The sequence below is a fragment of the Bufo bufo genome, chromosome 8 (genome assembly GCF_905171765.1).
Source record: "Bufo bufo chromosome 8, aBufBuf1.1, whole genome shotgun sequence".
NCBI classification, from domain to species: domain Eukaryota; kingdom Metazoa; phylum Chordata; class Amphibia; order Anura; family Bufonidae; genus Bufo; species Bufo bufo.
Window position 1 is genome coordinate 89656270 of NC_053396.1, and position 19874 is coordinate 89676143.

At 47.0% G+C, this 19874-nt stretch overlaps 1 protein-coding gene across 4 annotated transcripts in view; it reads left to right on the forward strand.

Moving 5' to 3' along the window:
* Positions 1-2463: 2463 nt before the first annotated feature.
* EDA (ectodysplasin A) overlaps positions 2464-19874 on the forward strand; it is a 293737-nt gene continuing 276326 nt past the window's right edge. For all 4 annotated transcript variants that reach the window (XM_040405086.1, XM_040405088.1, XM_040405089.1 and 1 more), the window contains exon 1: positions 2464-2988. In XM_040405086.1, the coding sequence (XP_040261020.1) occupies positions 2653-2988 (336 nt within the window). In that variant the 5' untranslated portion in view covers positions 2464-2652. The remainder of the gene's footprint in view (positions 2989-19874) is intronic.

Consider the following 19874-nt stretch of genomic DNA (forward strand, 5'->3'; position numbering starts at 1 on the left):
CACTGCGCCACCAATGAAGATAACTGAGCTGTAATACAAATACAGGAGGCGGGTGCTGGAATCAAATAGCCGGCACCCGACCTCTATGACAGGGAGCTGCGATCAGCTGAAGTTGAGTTAACCCTTCAGGTGCGGTACCTGAGGGGTTAACTGCCGCTGATCGCAGCCCCCTGTCACAAAGGTCAGGTGCCGGCTATTTGATTCCGGCACCCGCCTCCTGTATTTGTATAAGAAACGTTGGTGGCACAGTGCGCCCCCCCCCCCCAACACCCCAGTATAAGAAACATTGGTGGCTCAGTGGGAAGTGCCAATGAGGGTTAAAAAATAATTAAAAAAATTAACTCACCTCCTCTAGTTGATCGCGTAGCTGCTGGTCTCCTGTTCTTTCTTCAGGACCTGTGGTGACGTCACTGAGCTCATCACATGGTCCATTACCATGGTGATGGATCATGTGATGTATCATGTGATGAGCACAGTGATGTCACCACAGGTCCTTTGACAGGTCATGAAGAAAGAACAGGAGACGATCAATTGGAGGAGGTGAGTTAATTATTTTTTTATTTTTTAACCCTCATTGGCACTGCCCACTGCGCCACCAATGTTTATTATACTGGGGTGTTGGGGGGGCGCACTGCACCACCAATGTTTATTATATTGGGGGGGCGCACTGTGCCAATGTTTATTATATTGGGGGGGCACACTGTGCCAATGTTTATTATATTGGGGGGGCGCACTGCGCCACCAATGTTTATTATACTGGGGTGTTGGGGGGGGCGCACTGCGCCACCAATGTTTATCATACTGGGGTGTTGGGGGGGGCGCACTGCGCCACCAATGTTTATCATACTGGGGTGTTGGGGGGGGCGCACTGCGCCACCAATGTTTATCATACTGGGGTGTTGGGGGGGGGCGCACTGCGCCACCAATGTTTATTATATTGGGGGGGCGCACTGCGCCAATGTTTATTATATTGGGGGGGCGCACTGCGCACAACGACGGGTTAGGGAAATTTCACAGCAGAGTGCGCATGCGCTGGGAGCCTCGCCGGCGGTTAGGGTAGGGAAAAATTATGGGCCAGTGCACAGGTGCGGTGATCGGATGGATGTTCTCAGCTGGACACCGGCCGACACTGCGCATGCGCTGGGAGCCTCACCAGCGGTTAGGGTAGGGAAAAAGCACTGGCCCGTACGTAATTTTTCCCTTCCCTAACCGCTGGTGAGGCTCCCGATGCATGCGCAGTGTCGGCCGGTGTTCAGCTGAGAACATCCATCCGATCACTGCGCCTGCGCACTGGCCCATAGTTTTTCCCTACCCTAACCGCCGGCGAGGCTCCTGGCGCATGCGCACTCTGCTGTGAAACTTCCCTAACCTGTCGTTGTGCGCCTGCGCGGCGCTGCACACCTCCTCACGTCATGTCCGGTGCGACCGGAAGTGACGAAGGTAGGGAAATCTCACGAAGTAGGGAAGTATAACATTACACCGGCCTTTGGGGTGTGCGGGCTGGTAACTACTTGGTTGGATAGTCAGCCAGCCTATGCCATGATGCCAGCAACAAGCAGTGTTTTTTTTTTTTTGGGGGGGGGGGGGGGGCGCCACAAGGTTAGCTCGCACAGGGCGCCTGAATACCTAAGGACGGCCCTGCATATAAGGCAGTTGGGAGTATGAGATAGTTTCCAGGAGATTATTGGTATACTATCTGTTATTGCTCACTTGCCTTTGTGCTGAGCAAGCTCAGATATCGGGATCTTACACCCGATCAGTCAGCAGGTGAGCTACTTCATGCAACACTACCTGCATTGCTGCTTTACCTTTTAGATATTTGTCTCTAATTATGTGATGTTGTAATTATTTGTCTTTAATTACCTAATAAAGTTTCATATTTTCTGTATGTGTGTCCCTACGGGTCTTTCGTTTTTTTACACTGTGTCCCTCTTTGTTGGTTGGTATGTGGCTGCAGTGGGTGCATGTTGTGGAGGTGAAGCCCTGGAGAGAACCAGGGCGGTGTTACAGCTACTAAGTAACTCATGCTGCATTTACTATTATAAGCCATTTCCCAGTAATGATGGAACTGGACAAATGACCTAGTCTTGAACTACTAGGTTCCAGCACCATTCATAGACCATGACAGTCTCCCAGCAGAGGACAACCAGTATCCTGCACTGCTGGGAGGAGGTCACTCTGTGGGAAACTGTGGCCTCCGCTCCCTCCCCCTGCTTTCTCAGGTCACGCGGAAAAGGGAGCATGCGAGCAACAAGTTGGGCCACTAGAGAGCGCTATTGATTAGTGAAATGTGGGAGGAGTCACCCCCGTTGAGGTAAAGTGTAACTGTCCATGTAGTGTAGAGTATGTGACGAGCGGGGCGGGCCCCGGGGCGTGGCGTCACGCAATAGTTTTGTCCTATATGGGGCGGGGCCTGCATGGGATGGGAGGGGCTGCAGAGCGGGGAGGCGTGGCTGCGCGCTGGGAGGACGGAGCTGTCCTGTGTGTGCGGCGCCTCCTCTCTCCTGCTTGCTCCGGGCAGTTGTTTCATGTGCTGCCTCGTAACAAGTTCAGCGGCTGAGAGTCATGGTGCCTTAGAGGGAAGGGCAGGAGTGAAGCAGAGGACCGGCCTGCGCCTTCCTCCCTGGTGACTGCGCTGCCCCACTGACCAGCATGGCACCCCGGAGTCTGTCCGAGCAGCCTGAAGCGGACCCCTCCCTGCCCCCGGACTCCTCCTCCATACAGCGCTCGGGGTGCAGTTGTCACAAGAGTTGCGGCAGCTGCCGGCTTTTCTTCGGCTTCTTTGCCCTGTCCCTGTCATTGCACGTAGTCACTATATGCTGCTATCTGGAGCTGCGCTCGGAGATGCGCCGGGAGATGGGAGCGGGGAGGTTCGCACGGGGCTCCGGCCCAGGGACGAACGACGACGAGGGGGACTTCATCCAGCACAGGAGGACGGCGGTGCGGCTCTCTGACCTGCAGCATCTGGCGGCTGGAGACCGGCGCCAGGTGAGTCCTGCCGGAGGCACCACATGGAGCATTCCATTCCTCTGCAGTCCTGGGTGGGATGTGCGGTGACAGCCTGACAAGTGAGCCTCCCGGCGCTGTGCGTCCCGGAGCCTCCCGGCGCTGTGCGTCCCGGAGCCTCCCGGCGCTGTGCGTCCCGGAGCCTCCCGGCGCTGTGCGTCCCGGAGCCTCCCGGCGCTGTGCGTCCCGGAGCCTCCCGGCGCTGTGCGTCCCGGAGCCTCCCGGCGCTGTGCGTCCCGGAGCCTCCCGGCGCTGTGCGTCCCGGAGCCTCCCGGCGCTGTGCGTCCCGGAGCCTCCCGGCGCTGTGCGTCCCGGAGCCTCCCGGCGCTGTGCGTCCCGGAGCCTCCCGGCGCTGTGCGTCCCGGAGCCTCCCGGCGCTGTGCGTCCCGGAGCCTCCCGGCGCTGTGCGTCCCGGAGCCTCCCGGCGCTGTGCGTCCCGGAGCCTCCCGGCGCTGTGCGTCCCGGAGCCTCCCGGCGCTGTGCGTCCCGGAGCCTCCCGGCGCTGTGCGTCCCGGAGCCTCCCGGCGCTGTGCGTCCCGGAGCCTCCCGGCGCTGTGCCACATCTGGCTGTGGTGACTTGTGTGAAAGTAATTGGCTGATGTCTATCCAAAGTGCTACCATCTTAATACTGAGTGCTCATAGAGTTATGGGTCATAGGATAGTAGTATGAAAGTTATACTGCAGATAAATGGTATACACTATTCACAAAAGGGAATATTGGATTTCCGGTTGAAATTTATGGAAAACGTAAAAAGTTCACACTACAGTGATATTATATCATGAAAATAGGGCATTTAAGTAGAAGCAGCAATGGTGATTTCCTCATCTCAATTTATTGAAACAAAAGCCAACACCGGTGGTGGGTATACCCCCACAAGAATGTCAATATCTCAATAACTTGTCATGTGGCCTTGAGCATCAATTACAGCTTGACAACGACATCATGCTGTTCACAAGTCGACTTATTGTCTGCTGAGGCGTGGCATCCCACTCTTCTTGAAGGGCGGCCCTCAGGTCATTGAGGTTCTGGGGTACAGAGTTACGAGCCTCTACACGGCGACTCAGCTGATCCTATAGGTTTTCAATGGGATTCAGGTCTGGAGAAAGTGCAGGCCACTCCATTTGAGGTACCCCAGTCTCCAGCAGATGTTCTCTAATGATGCAGCCTCGATGAGCTGGTGCATTGTTGTCCACGAAGATGAAATTTGGCCTGTGTTCATGCAGAGGCACAACGACTGGATTAATGATGGTATTCCAGTAGTATGGGCTTGTCACTGTACCATTCACAAAGTGTAGAGCAGTTCTGTATTGATTAGACACACCTGACCGTACTGTAACACTGTAACACCACCACCAAAGGCAAACAGTGGCTGATGCACAGCGCTCTCCTTTACTTCTCCAACATCGTTGGTGGCCATCATTTCTGCTCAGCGCGAATAGACTTTCATCAGTGAACAGCACTGAGGCTCCCTGGCCCATGCACTTAAAGAGGACCTTTCACCGATTCTTACCCTATGAACTAACTATACAGACATGTAGAGCGGCGCCCGGGGGTCTCACTGCACTTACTATTATCCCCGGGCGCCGCTCCGTTCTCCCGCTATGCCCTCCGGTATCTCCGCTCACTAAGTTATAGTAGGCGGAGATACCAGTCCCTAAGTTATGGTAGGCGGAGTCTGCCCTAGCGCTGGCCAATCGCAGCGCAGAGCTCACAGCCTGGGAGGTTATTTTCTCCCAGGCTGTGAGCTCTGCAATGCGATTGGCCAGCGCTAGGGCAGACTCCGCCTACCATAACTTAGGGAACGGAGATACCGGAGGACATAGCAGGAGAACGGAGCGGCGCCCGGGGATAATAGTAAGTGCAGAGAGATCCCCGGGCGCCGCTCCACATGTATGTATACCTAGTTCATAGGGTAAGAATCGGTGAAAGGTCCTCTTTAAGGCATATTCTCATGCGCTGGCTGAGGAGGAAGGCTACCAGGAACCGTTCCTAGCTGATAACTGGTGGTCAGTTGAGGTAAAGAGCTACAGAATATTATTCCTGGAGACCTTAAAGAATTTCCTGACTATACTGGACCAGCAACTGTAGATAATAGATGTTTCTCAGATTGAAAATTGAAGACTATGTGCCACATAGATATACAAGATGCCAGCTTTTATCCACGGACAGCACACATACCCATTCATTTTGTGTATTCACACATCAGTGTTTTAGCACGAACGCATGACACTTTGTCTGTGTTTATGGAACCATCAAACCCATTCTAGACTATGGGTCTGTGAGAAACATGGACACCATCACTAAAGGGGTTCTCCGGGAATTAAGAAAAGAAAATACTTCAAAATTAGTTTATTATAAATGTATTCCTACATACCTTTCATTATTTATAATGGCTTATGTCTAGGGAGCAATCATTAGGAGAAATAAAATGGCTGACGTCCTAGTAGTACACACAAAGCCTGTCCTAATCGCACAGCAGGACAAGTTACTTCCTGAGCACCACAGAGCTGAAGAGCTGCCTCATTCCTTCTCTGCTTGTCAGGAATGGTGATCCTGAATACAGCTGAATCTCTGAGAATGGAGTGGGATAACATTTCTAGGTGAAAGTGTTATGTTTAAAGATGAGCCACGTTTAATAATGTGTGCCAGTTGATAAATTTGGCTGAAATTACGCAGCCTCAGACTCCTGCAAAACTGACCTTAAATATTAAAGAGGACCAGTCACCACAAAATGCAGTGCAATCTGAAAGCACCATCATATAGAGCAGGAGGAACTGAGCAGTGTCATATATTCAGATTCTGTAAAACTTGTAATTTATACTTTTAGGGCTGTTCCACATGAGCGGGTATATTGTGGGAATCGCGCTCCATGTGTAGGAGCATGATCCTCCTTTCTAGACTTGTAGGAGTGCACAGCATTATCATGATTTATAATGCTGTGTGCCTCTGCTTGACCTGACTTCTACAGGATCATACTGACATAAAGCTGTGACTATGATTCTGTAGAAATAAGGTTGAGCAGAGGCACACAGCATTATAAATCATGATACTGCCGTGCGCTCCTGCAAGTCCAGAAAGGAGGATCACGCTCCTACACATGGAGCGCGATTCCCACAATGGACTCACTTATGTGAAACAGCCCTTATATCTTTTGCTTTTTTCACTTTCTATAAAAAGCAATCAGTACAGAAGGGTGGGCTATCAATGACTCACAATCTCTTGTGCACACTTATACACACACAATGCTATCAATCACTATAAGGCCTCTTGCACACGACCGCATGCCCTCCGCTATACGGTCCGTGAGCGGGCCATATGTCCCGGAGCGGCATTGATCGTGTGCACGGGAGCACACAGTCATAGATTACAATGATGCTGTGGACGTCGGGCCGCCCGCGGGGCTATTGTCCTGCACTCATATGGCGAGGCCTAACACCTCCCTGCTGTACCAATAGCTGTTCACAGGACGTGGAAAAAGCAAAGATATAATTGTATAAATTACAGGTTTTCCTGAGTCTTTCCCCACAAATATATATCTCTGGGCTCCTCCTGCTCTATAACATGGTGCTTTCAGATTGTGTTGCGTTTTGTGGTGACAGATCCTCTTTAACCTCTTGGGGACAGAGGGCGTACAGGTACACCCTGAAGTCCCGGTAGTTAAGGACACACCCTGTACGCCCGGTGTATTTCCGATCACTGCCACAAGGCGGGGAGTGATCGGAACTGGGTGCCTGCTGAAATCAATCAGCAGGCACCCTGGGACAATGCCGAGGGGGGGTCCTGTGACCCCCCCCCCCGTATTGGCGATTGCTGCGGATTAACCCCTTCTATGCCGCTGACCGCGGCATAGAAGAGGTTTGTGTTTGAGTGAGCCCATCGAGTCCCCGCGCTGCTGTGGCGGGGACTCGATGTCTCAGAAGGCAGCCTGATGCCGTGCAGAGGCTGCCCAATGCCTTGCACGGCATCGGGACCTGCCTTCTACGGGTCCGTGTGTTCCGTATGTCTTTAGTTATCTTTCCGCTTCCGTTCCGTAAGTCCATATAATACGGACGTGGTGCTTCCTTGTGTCATCCGTTTTTCATGGTCCGCAAAAAACTGAAATGGGGTTTCCTAGAATGTTTTCAGTCCAGGGGTCCGCAAAAAACGGATGACATACGGATGCATTTCCGTGTGCTATACGTTTTTTACGGACCCAATGACTTTCTATGGGGCCACGGACCACAATTTGCGGCCAAGTATAGAACATGTTCTAAAATAAAAGCAACGGACACACGGAACGGACAGCACACGGATGACAATGAAAGGCATTCCGCAATTTTTGCGGACCCATAGAAATGAATAGGTCCGTGCATTGTCCGCAAAAATAGCGGAACGGGCGCGGAAGAAAAACACGGTCGTGTGAATGCTCCCTTACAGGCAATGCATTACAATACAGATGTATTGTAATGCATTGCAGAGGGGGTCAGACCTCCAAAAGTGAACATCAAAAATAAAGTAAATAAAAAGTGTTTTTAATAAAGTAATGAAATAAATTAAAAAATAAACGCCCCTTTCCCCTTATTTTATAATAAAAAACAGACCCCCCCACCCCCACATATTAGGTATCGCCGCGTCCGTAAGGACCGGCTCTATAAATATCACATGATCCACCCTGTCCAATAAATACCATAAAAAAAAGACAAGACAATCGCCCAAAAAAAAAAAAACTATGGCTCAGAATATGGAGACACTAAAACATTTTTTTTGTTTAAAAAATGCTGGTATTGTGTAAAACTTAAGTAAATAAAAAGTATACATATTCGGTATCGCTGCGTCCGTAAGAACCTGCTCTATGAAAATATCACATGACCTAACCCCTCAGCTGAATACTGTAAAAAAAAAAAAAAAAAGTGTAAAAAAAAGCACCTTGCATCACAAAAAGTGTAATAGCAAGCGATCAAAAAGTCAGACGCACCACAAAATAGTACCAATCAAACCGTCATCTCATCCCGAAAAAAAAGTAAAACTACGGCTTTCAGAATGTGGAGACACAAAAAATCTAACCTGTCAGATGAATGTTGTAAATAACAAAAATTAAAAACGGTGTCAAAACAGCTATTTCTTGTTACCATGTGTGGCGAAACTAACCTCGCCACTGGATTTTGGAAGGGCCTGTTTGCCAGCCTCTTGCCTCAGCATTATGGCCCATATACTAACTTTGAAGGAGAAGACAGACCGGCCGCACAGCCTAAATCTGTGGAACTGTTTTGGGCAGGAAAGCTATGCTTGCGGTCGGCCAAATGTGATTTCCATGGAATTCGGGAACCCCTGCTCGGATCTGGGTGATTTTTGGATATGTTGTTCACCCAGATCAGAGCTATCCATGGATGTATAAATTATAGAGATATGTGGGGTTTTGAGGAGGTTTCTGTATGTTGAGGAAAAATGTGTGTTTTCTGCCTGTGAGTGATTAAGTTAGCCCATTATGTTTGGTAATTGTATCACAGGCCGAGCCCATTGTGTTTTCGTAATTGTATTTTGTTGATTGCGTCACAGACAATTCCATTGTGTTTGTTAATTGCGTCACAGACAATGCCATTGTGTTTGTTGAATGTATAGTTTTTGTGTTTTAACTGTAAAGGATTAGCTGCTATGTTATGTCCTCAGTTCTCAACAAGGTTTACGGAGGTGGTACCCTTGTTGGAAAATGTGTATATAACTCAATGCTTGTGTGTTCACTAAAGAGTTCCTGTTTTACCCTTCATCATGTTGAGGCTGGTGTTTGGGTAACTGATCGACACTGGGGATTGCTATACACTGAAGATTTGCTATACTCCCCTGGCTATAACTACTAGTTCTTATAAGAGCTGTTCCTGGTTCCTGTGGTGGTTACGGTGTCTAGTGGAGTGCTTGGAGTCCTCGGGACCCACTAGGAGCATCCATCAACAGAGGTACCCAGTCAGGGTGCCAGGAGATCTGTTACACCATGCCTTTACAAATAGTGTAATATAGAGCAACCAAAAATCATATGTACCCTAAAATAGTACCAATAAAAAAACTGCCACCCTATCCCGTAGTTTCCAAAATCGGGTCACTTTTTTGTAGGGATCGACTGATATTTATTGTTAACGTTGTTGTTTTTTAAACTTTTTTTTTTTTTTTAACGAACTATTAGCCCCCTTAGGGACTAGAACCCTTGTCCTATTCACCCTGATAGATCTCTATCAGGGTGAATAGGACCTCACACTGTCCCTGCTGCTCTGTGCTTTGTGCACACAGGAGCGAGCAGGGAGCTAACTATGGCAGCCAGAGCTTCAATAGCATCATGGCTGCCATGGTAACAGATCGGAGCCCCAGCATTACACTGCTGGGGCTCCGATGGGGACTGCCAGTGAGGAGGAGGGGACCCTGTGGCCACTGCCACCAATGATTAATACTGGGGGGCTTGGGTGGGGGGGCGCACTGCGCCACCAATGATTCATACTGGGGTTTGGGGGGCGCACTGCGCCACCAATGAAGATAACTCATTAATTCATATACAGGAGGCGGGAGCTGGCTGCAGAATCACATAGCCGGCTTCCGACCTCTATGAGCGGTACCTGAGGGGTTAACTACCGCAGATCGCAGCTACTTGTCATAGAGGTCGGGAGCCGGCTATGTGATTCTGCAGCCAGCTCCCGCCTCCTGTATATGAATTGAGAGAGGTATCTTCATTGGTGGCGCAGTGCCCACAGCCCCTCCTCTTGTCCCCTCTCCCCCCATTGGCGGCAGTGGAAGCAGCAGCACAGGGGGGAGGGAGGACTGCTTCCTTCTCCCCTGTGCTGCTGAGGGAACACAGAGAGCGCTGTCAGCAGCGCAATCCTTGTTCCCCATACGTTATCGGTATATCGGCAAAATAGATGCCGATACCAATAACTTTCAAAATCCTGAATATCGGCCGATAATATCGGTAAAACCGATAATCGGGCGATCCCTACTTTTTTGGAGTTTCTACTCCAGGGGGGCTTCAAATGGGACATAGTGTAAAAAAAACAGTCCAGCAAAATTTGCCTTCCAAAAACCGTATGGCATTCCTTTCCTTCTGCCCCCTGCTGTGTGCCCTTACAACAGTTTACAACCACATATGGGGTGTTTCTGTAAACTACAGAGTCGGGGCCATAAATATTGAGTTTTGTTTGGCTGTTAACCCTTGCTTTGTAACTGGAAAAAATGGATTCAAATGGAAAATCTGCCAAAAAAGTGAAATTTTAAAATGTTATCTCTATTTTCCATTAATTATTGTGGAGCACATAAAGGGTTAACAAAATTTGTAAAATCAGTTTTGAATACCTTGAGGGGTGTAGTTTGGGTGGTTTCTATTATGTAAGCCTCACAAAGTGACTTCAGACCTGAACTGGTCCTGAAAAAGTGGGTTTTAGAAATTTGCCATGGTAAAGTGTAGTGGGGAGCGGGGGAGCAGTATACTTACCGTCCGTGCGGCTCCCGGGGCGCTTCAGAGTGACGCCAGGGCGCCCCACGCGCATAGATGACGTGTTGCATGGATCACGTCATCCATGCGCATGGGGCGCTCTGACGTCATTTTGGAGCGCCCCGGGAGCCGCATGGACGGTAAGTATACTGCTCCCCCGCTCCCCACTATTACAATGGCAGCCAGGACTTTAATAGCATCCTGGGTGCCATAGTAACACTGAACGCATCCGTCTTCAAATGCTTTCAGTTCACTTGCGGTGTTACAGATCCGGCGGGCACCTCCGGCAAATGGAGTACACGACGGATCCGGACAACGCAAGTGTGAAAGAGGTCTTAGGCTACTTTTACACTTGCGTTTTTTGCGGATCCGTCATGGATGGATCCGTCCAGATACTACAACCTTCTGCTTCCGTTCAGAACGGATCCGGTTGTATTATCTGTAAGGGTACTTTCACACTAGCGTTTTTCTTTTCCGGCACTGAGTTCCGTCAAAAGGGCTCAATGCCGTAAAAGAACTGATCAGGCATATCCCCATGCTTTCTGAATGGAGAGTAATCCGTTCAGGATGCATCAGGATGTCTTCAGTTCAGTCATTTTGACTGATCAGGCAAAAGATAAAACCGCAGCATGCTACGGTTTTATCTCCAGCCCAAAAAACTGAAGACTTGCCCGAATGCCGGATCCGTCATGCGCAGACCGAAAAAACGGTGAAAAAAATAACTGCCGGATACGTTTTGCCGGATGACTGATCCGGCATTTCAATGCATTTTTCTGACTGATCAAGCATTTTTAAGACTGATCAGGATCCTGATCAGTCTTACAATTGCCATCAGTTGGCATAAATTTTGCCGGATCAGAACTACTTGCTGGATCACTCTGCCGTTGTTTTAATCCGGAACTGCCCGCCGGATCCGGAAAAACGTGTGAAAACGGATTACATTTGAATCCTGATCAGGATTTTGATCACAATGAAAAAATGCATTGGAAAAAACGGATCCGCCATTTATGGACTTTAACTTTTTTTTTTCACATTTTTCGGGTTTAACATGCAAAAGCCGGATCCGGTTTGACTGAACACACAGCGCCGGATCTGGCATTAATGCAAGTCAATGGGAAAAAGACCGGATCCGGCGTTAATGCAAGTCAATGGGAAAAAGACCGGATCCGGCATTCAGTCAAAGTGTTCAGGATTTTTGGCCGGAGGTAAAAATACAACATGCTACAGTTTTCTGAAAAGCCTGATCAGTCAAAAAGACTGAACTGAAGACATCCTGATGCATCCTGAACGGATTACTCTCCATTCAGAAAGCATTAGGATAAAACTGATCAGTTCTTTTCCGGATTTGAGCCCCTAGGACGGAACTCGGCGCCGGAAAAGAAAAATGCTAGTGTGAAAGTACCCTAACATAGCCAAAACGGATCTGTCTTGAACACCATTTAAAGTCAATTGAGGACAGATCCGTTTTCTATTGTGCCATATTGTGTCCGTTTGGCTCAGTTTCATCAGACGGACACCAAAATGCTGCAAGCAGCGTTTTGGTGTCCGCCTCCAAATCGGAATGGTGACTGAACTGATGCATTCTGAGCGGATCCTTTTCCTTTCAGAATGCATTAGGGCAAAACTGATCCGTTTTGGACCGCTTGTGAGAGCCCTGAACGCATCTCACAAACGGAAAGCCAAAACGCGAGTGTGAAAGTAGCCTTGGAGAATCATAAGCATTCTCATCTATGATGCAGGCTCCATCCTTCCTGCCAAAGGTTGTGTTCAGGATTTATTGCCAGCAGGCAACTGTTTTGCCATCTTTTTGTTCATATTCCAGATTTCAAAAAGCAAGATTTTTATTCTGACAGTAAGGCCTCTTTCACACTTGCGTTGTCCGGTTCCGTTGTGCAATCCATTTGCCGGAGGTGCCCGCCGGATCCGTAACACCGCAAGTGAACTGAAAGCATTTGAAGACGGATACGTCTTCAAAATGCGTTCAGTGTTACTATGGCACCCAGGACGCTATTAAAGTCCTGGTTGCCATAGTAGTAGTGGGGAGCGGGGGAGCAGTATACTTACCGTCCGTCATCACGTCATCCATGCGCGTGGGGCGCCCTGACGTCACTCTGAAGCGCCCCGGGAGCCGCACGGACGGTAAGTATACTGCTCCCCCGCTCCCCACTACACTTTACCATGGCAGACAGGACTTTAGCGTCCTGGCAGCCATGGTAACCATTCAGAAAAAGCTAAACGTCGGATCTGGTAATGCGCCGAAACGACGTTTAGCTTAAGGCCGGATCCCGATTAATGCCTTTCAATGGGCATTAATTCCGGATCCGGCCTTGCGGCAAGTGTTCAGGATTTTTGACCGGAGCAAAAAGTGCAGCATGCTGCGGTATTTTCTCCGGCCAAAAAACGTTCCGGTCCGGAACTGAAGACATCCTGATGCATCCTGAACGGATTTCTCTCCATTCAGAATGCCTGGGGATAATCCTGATCAGGATTCTTCCGGCATAGAGCCCCGACGACGGAACTCTATGCCGGAACAGAACAACGCAAGTGTGAAAGAGCCCGAATACGTGTTTGTATGGTAACTTTGTATTCAGGGAAACAATGTTGTGTTCTGAGTATGGAAAATGTTATTTGTAATAGAACGACGGCTGCATTTTATTTTATTACTAGAGATGAGCGAATTTCATGTTATGAAATTCGTTCACGCTTCGTTTGGTGGTAAAAGCAGAATTGCGTTATTGATTCCGTTACCACGGACCATAACGCAATTCTATGATGGAATGCATAACTGAATGCCTTTAAAATCTATGGGCTGCAAAACGGATCAGTCCCATTTCCGTTATGCAGGGGAGTCCTCTCCTGCATAACGGAAACCCACGATAATGTCACCATAAGTAATAATGCCTGCCAGTAGTAATAACACATCCGTAATGTGTCTCAGTAGAGAATATACCCCCATTGTAGTGCCACCAGTGGTAATAAAGCTCCCATAATGTGTGCAACTAGAAAAGAAATGCCCCATTATATTACCCCAGTGGAACAAAATGACCCCTTATAGTGCTGCCTCTGGTACTAATATCCCCTTATAGTGCCACAAGTAGAAAAAAATAGTGCCCCAGTAGTACTAATGCTCTGTTTGAATATGTACCATAAGTAAAAAATGCCCCATAATAATGTGTGCCAGAAGACAAAATTGCACCCTTATACTAGCCCCTGTATTAATTATGTCCCCATTTTGCCCCCCCCCCATTCATAATATTAACCCCTCCTCTGTCTCTCTAGTTGGTGCAAGAGCATGCTGCCAAACAAAAACAACCTCTTCTTGCAGCCTGCCTCAGGCGGTCTCGATGATGATGACATCAGTGCCAGCCTTTGATAGGCCACAAGCACTAGGCCAGGGATGGCCAACCTGTGGCTCTCCAGCTGTTGCGAACAAAAACTACAACTCCCAGCATGCAAAGACTGCCTACAGCAGGGCATAATGGGAATTGTAGTTTTACAACAGCTAGAGAGCCGCAGGTTGGACATCCCTGCACTAGCAGTCACAGACCACCACCCCTAAAATGTAGCCATGGATGGCAGCAGACCCTCTGTCATCCTGATGGTGACACAGGACCACTACATACGGGGCCTATCCACACACAGGTAACTGTGTCACACATCTATTGCATCTAGTGTATTCTTATACTGGGCGCCTGCAGCAAGTAAAATCCACCAGCTCCCTTATACTACTGTATACAGCGCCTAATTCATCTATAGGTGGCTGTGATATTCGTCTACTGCTGTCCACCTTTTGATCGATATATCAGGGTACTTGGCTCCTGTACAACAGTATCATCCAATCTTTACCTAGTGGACACGCAAGTAGCCGATTTGGTTTATTTTCAATATTTCTCCCCCTCATAGGGAGACTATACTAGATTAATGAGCTGTTATTGATATGTTATATCCATTCTTTTGACATCTACAATTTCCAGTCTTGTTTTCTAAGCTGGAAAATCCTACTGGTTTAAGTGTTTTCAGATCTAACTATTGACCTGATCCTGGTCAGGTATTTACCCAACGGGTCCCTTGATGAGCCCAACTATGTATGGGTGAAACGCGTCGGGAGGATGACGTTATAAACTAACACGCCATCTTTTTGCTATAATATCAATTTTACAGCTTCCTATAATCAGGATTGGTTTACAATCGTGATATTCTTATTTACTTTATTACTTTATTTTCTGTGCATATTTTAGTTTTTTCTTTTGAGAGTATTTTGTACTACTCATCATGATAGTAATGATCTTTTGGTCAGCGAATATTAGCTGGTAGCCTTATCCCCTACTCAGGGCCATCCTAGGGCGCTCAGGAGGTTTCTGATACGGGATCGCCCCTATCGGAGCGGCCATTCAGTTTTTAGGCAGGGCACTACAGATTTAGGGCCAGTTTGAGGGCCAGAGCCCATAGTATAATACGTTTGGCCCGCACCTGCCTATCCGTGTCCCGAAGTGTAGAGGATTGACTCGTTGTTGTTGTTTTCATAAATTCATTTTTTTTTCTTTATCATTTGGGTTATTTTAATTTTTTTATTTTATGATGTAAAAAAAAAAAGTCTGTTTTTAGGGGTGGTAGTCTGTAACTGCTGATAACTCTATATACCACCTGTCGTAATATTATATACCCACAGACGGGTTCCTGTCTGAACTGTGAGTTCATCCCTGCACTAGGCCTAAAGCCTATCAGAGTGAATGGAGATATCGCCCATATGCCCCACTGCAACATTTGACTATCCCGCATATCCCTCAATCTGCGGCACGTACACCTTGGAGTACGTGTACCGCAGATTGAGAATCGCTGTCCTATGTGGAATAACACTGGAAGAGTCTCCAGAAGTGACAGTCATCCTCCATAAGAACTGTGAATCTGTGGAATAGTCTACTCCAGGACGTGGTCGCAGGAGGAACCAATGATGTTTTTAAAAATTCCTGGTGTAATCTTATTTAGGGATCGACCGATATTGATTTTTTAGAGCCGATACCGATAATCTGTGAACTTTCAGGCCGATAGCCGATAATTTATACCGATATTCTGTGAATTTTCATTTTTGAAAAAAAAAATATATATAAATCCTACACAAATCTGCTGAAAATGAATATTGTTAACGTGTATTTTTTTTGTAAAATATTTATATACACTGCTCAAAAAAATAAAGGGAACACAAAAATAACACATCCTAGATCTGAGTTAATTAAATATTCTTCTGAAATACTTTGTTCTTTACATAGTTGAATGTGCTGACAACAAAATCACACAAAAATAAAAAAATGGAAATCAAATTTTTAACCCATGGAGGTCTGGATTTGGAGTCGCACTCAAAATTAAAGTGGAAAAACACACTACAGGCTGATCCAACTTTGATGTAATGTCCTTAAAACAAGTCAAAATGAGGCTCAGTAGTGTGTGTGGCCTCCACGTGCCTGTATGACCTCCCTACAACGCCTGTGCATGCTCACCTGAGGGTTTAACTACTGCAGATCGCAGCTACTTGTCACAGAGGTCGGGAGCCGGCTATGTGATTCTGCAGCCACCTCTCGCCTCCTGTATATGAATAAGGGTCCATTCACACGTCCGTTGTTTCTTTCCTGATCTGTTCCGTTTTTTGCGGAACAGATCTGGACCAGATCTGGACCCATTCATTTTCAATGGGTCCTGAAAAAAAACGGACAGCTCAATGACTGATTGATTTTTTTTTTTTTTCAGGACCCATTGAAAATGAATGGGTCCAGATCTGGTCCAGATCTGTTCCGCAAAAAACGGAACAGATCAGGAAAGAAACAACGGACGTGTGAATGGACCCTTAATGAGAGAGTTATCTTCATTGATGGCGCAGTGGCCACAGCCCCTCCCCTCCTCTTCTCCTCCCTCCTCTCATTGGTGGCAGCGGCACAGGGGGAGGGAGACACTGCATCCTTCTCCCCTGTGCTGCTGAGGGAACACGGAGAGCGCTGACAGCAGCGCGATCCGTGTTCCCGATTCGTTATCGGAATATCGGCAAAATAGATTTCAAAATCCTGAATATCGGCAGATAACGGTAAAACCGATAATTGGTCGATCCCTAATCTGATCACAAATAATCTGAATACAGCCCCATCTTTATTTAAAGTCTGTCTCTCGAGACTCCTGGTAAACAAGTGGTATTGCTCGGTAAGGATACAGTTGGCTGCTGCTGGTGAAATGTAGTATTACAGATGAATAGCCATCTATGGATGGCCCATGTCCACCATAGAGAGCACGCTTATAGGTCATATACCTGTATGCAGGGGTGGTCCTCATGGGGCCCCTTGGCATGCAGAAAGAAATGAACAATTTTCATAAACAAGTTGTGTAAGCTTATGGTTACAGTATAATCAGAAATATTCATTGTAAATAATAGGGGTCATTTACTAACATTTTTATGCCAATTTTTGGCATAGTCGTAAGACCCCATTGTGTGACTTTTTAAATGCCAGTGTGACAATATTTCATATATAGCCCTGGAAACAGGTATATATGTTGATTAGAAAACTACTTTATTTGCTGCTGCACAGACTACAGTAGATGTGCCTAATTTATGTGCATGCCTCATCATAAATTAAGCGCATATCTCAGCAGTGCAGAAGAAATCAAAGAACCCAATGGGTGCTCAAACGTTTAAAGGCTTTGTGTGTCCATTAGGCCCCTTTCACATGAGCGTGACTGATTTAGGTCCGGATGCGTTCAGGGTGGGTTCAGTGAAACTCGCACTATTTTGAAAGCAAGTTCAGTCAGTTTTGTCTGCGATTGCGTTCAGTTTTTTCCGCACGGGTGCAATGCGTTTTGATGCATTTTTCACGCGCGTGATAAAAAACTGAAGGTTTACAAACAACATCTCTTAGCAACCATCAATGAAAAAAGCATCGCACCCGCACTTGCTTGCGGATGCGATGCGTTTTTCACGCAGCCCCATTCACTTCTATGAGGCCAGGGCTGCGTGAAAAACGCAGAATATAGAACATGCTGCGGTTTTCACGCAACGCAGAACTGATGCGTAAAAAACAACGCTTGTGTACACAGACCCATTGAACTGAATGGGCCAGGATTCAGTGCGGGTGCTATGCGTTCACGTCACGCATTGCACCCGTGTGGAAAACTCGCTCATGTGAAAGGGGCCTTAGGCTCCTCCAGGAGCCTATTTTTTATGCAGTCCATGTGCCTAGATTGAAATCTGCCCCAGCTAGTGGCTAAAGTAGATTTCAGTAGTATTTCACACCACTAGACTGAATGCCCCTGCCGCCGCTACGCCGTATTTTCAGAAAGTGCGACCTTTTAAATACTATTCCTCTTTAATTTAGGCACAAGTGGCATTTCTACGCACCCATCACCAAGCCACAGATGTGTAACATTTTTATGTTCGTTTCTTGGGTAAGTAGTTATAGTAAATGACCGCCACTGTTTCTTGATTAGCTGGGTTCAGCGGATTTTTCTAAAATCACCATATTTTTCGGACTCTAAGACGCTCTGGACCAAATGATGCACCTAGGATATAGAGGAGGAAAATAAAGAAATCCATTTATATATTTTTCACCAGAACTCCGATCAGACCCCGAAGCTCCATCACGATTCAGTTCGGACCCCTGTCCAACCTCTGTGACATATCCCCATTACTTGTCAGATCAGACCCCCAAGCTCCATCAGATGTCAGATCTGTTTGTTCTCTGCCTGCTCGCTCATACTGTGTCTACGATTGTCTGTGTGGCTATCGGGATCCTGTTCTGCATTATCTCAAGACTGATTTCCCACTGCTTGCATTAGTCTCTTGCCCCTGTGCGTCAACTGCCAACTACACAGGACTGTCCCAGGAGGTAGTGGTCTGGTTGCCCCATGCAGTGACGACCACATCTTTGTACAGGGGGTTAAAGGGTGAATACCAGCAGGACACCAGAATAGCACCCTTAGGATTATCCCGTAGTCGGACTGGATACTTGGCACAGTGGTTCCACACTCGCTGCCCTGTTACATGGATTTGCTATCTAAGATGTGTCATTGTGTCTGAAAAACAATGGAAATAATGTAATACAGTAGCTGTGGATTGTCACCAGGACATCAAAACCAACAATTCAACAATTTAGCAGCATTAACAGTTTGGTAACGCAGTGAAGTATAAGGACCATACTTGTAAACCTCACGGTGTGACATAGAATTATTGAACATCCCATAAAAATAAAGGCAGTCATTTATTATGTGTTGTACGCCACTTTTTGGCGTATTTAGGTCACAGATTTTTGTTAAAAAAACAGTTTAGACTTCAGATAACCCTTTAAGGACTTTGTTACTATCCCTGCAAGGCTCTGGTATATATTCAAGGCCTTGTAACTGGCTGACACGATGGGCCTGTGAAATGATCAGGGATATTTCCAATCTTTATTTAATTGTAGATTTACGCAGTGTTATGTGCACTCTTGTTTCATCCATGTTTAAGACCACAGGGGCATTTGATTAAGAATACCACAAATTATATATTGCATGTGTAGAAACCCTTAGAGGAGGGATAAACTATAAGATTCCCACGTATTACATTTGAGCATTGCATACAATGCAGACGGGTAGGTAACTGTTCTACTAGATGTCATTGTTGATGGATTCTTAGTCTGGATGTTCTAGTCAAACTGCTTGTGTCTGCACTTGCCAGCTGGTCTTTGGGGTTTCTACAATGCATATAGCACATTCTCAGGTTCCTGAACTCTGTTATGAAGAGATATGACCTAGGTCAGGGATGGGCAAACGATGGCTCTCCAGCCATTGTAAAACTACAACTGCCAGTATGCCCAGTCTGCCTAAAGCTATCGGCCCCATCACTGACCTAGGTAATAGTGAACAATGATTCAGATATTGTGGATGTTATATAGCAATAAAATGTAGCCAGAGGGAAGTCATCATGGTACCTCTGCTTATGTGTCAATGCTGTGGTCTCCCACACATGGGTGAAGGTGCTCAAAGTCTACGTTACTGCATTTCCAAGCATATATCTGCAATTAGTAGTAAAAGTTTGGAACTGCCTATGCATGACCATTTCAATTCACAGAACCATCACCCAGTTACCATATTGGATCCTTGAATAATTGCCAGTTCCTTACAGAGTGGTAACCATGTCCATAACCTGAAAAGATGTGAGTCTTACCGATTCATGAACACTTTGACTTCTCATGATTTGAACCAGGAGTTTGAGATGTTTTATTAGTTTACCTTGTTGAAAGTTTAGAGGGGACAGCAGGGAAACATTAAATTGAATTCCCCTAGAAGAAATTATGCTTATGGGGTGTTTTATAATTGTCACGTTCTTGTTAGGAGTTATACATGTTAACATGTTTACTGCCACCTGTAGGCTATATAGATATGACAGTTTATAACCTTTGTTATATT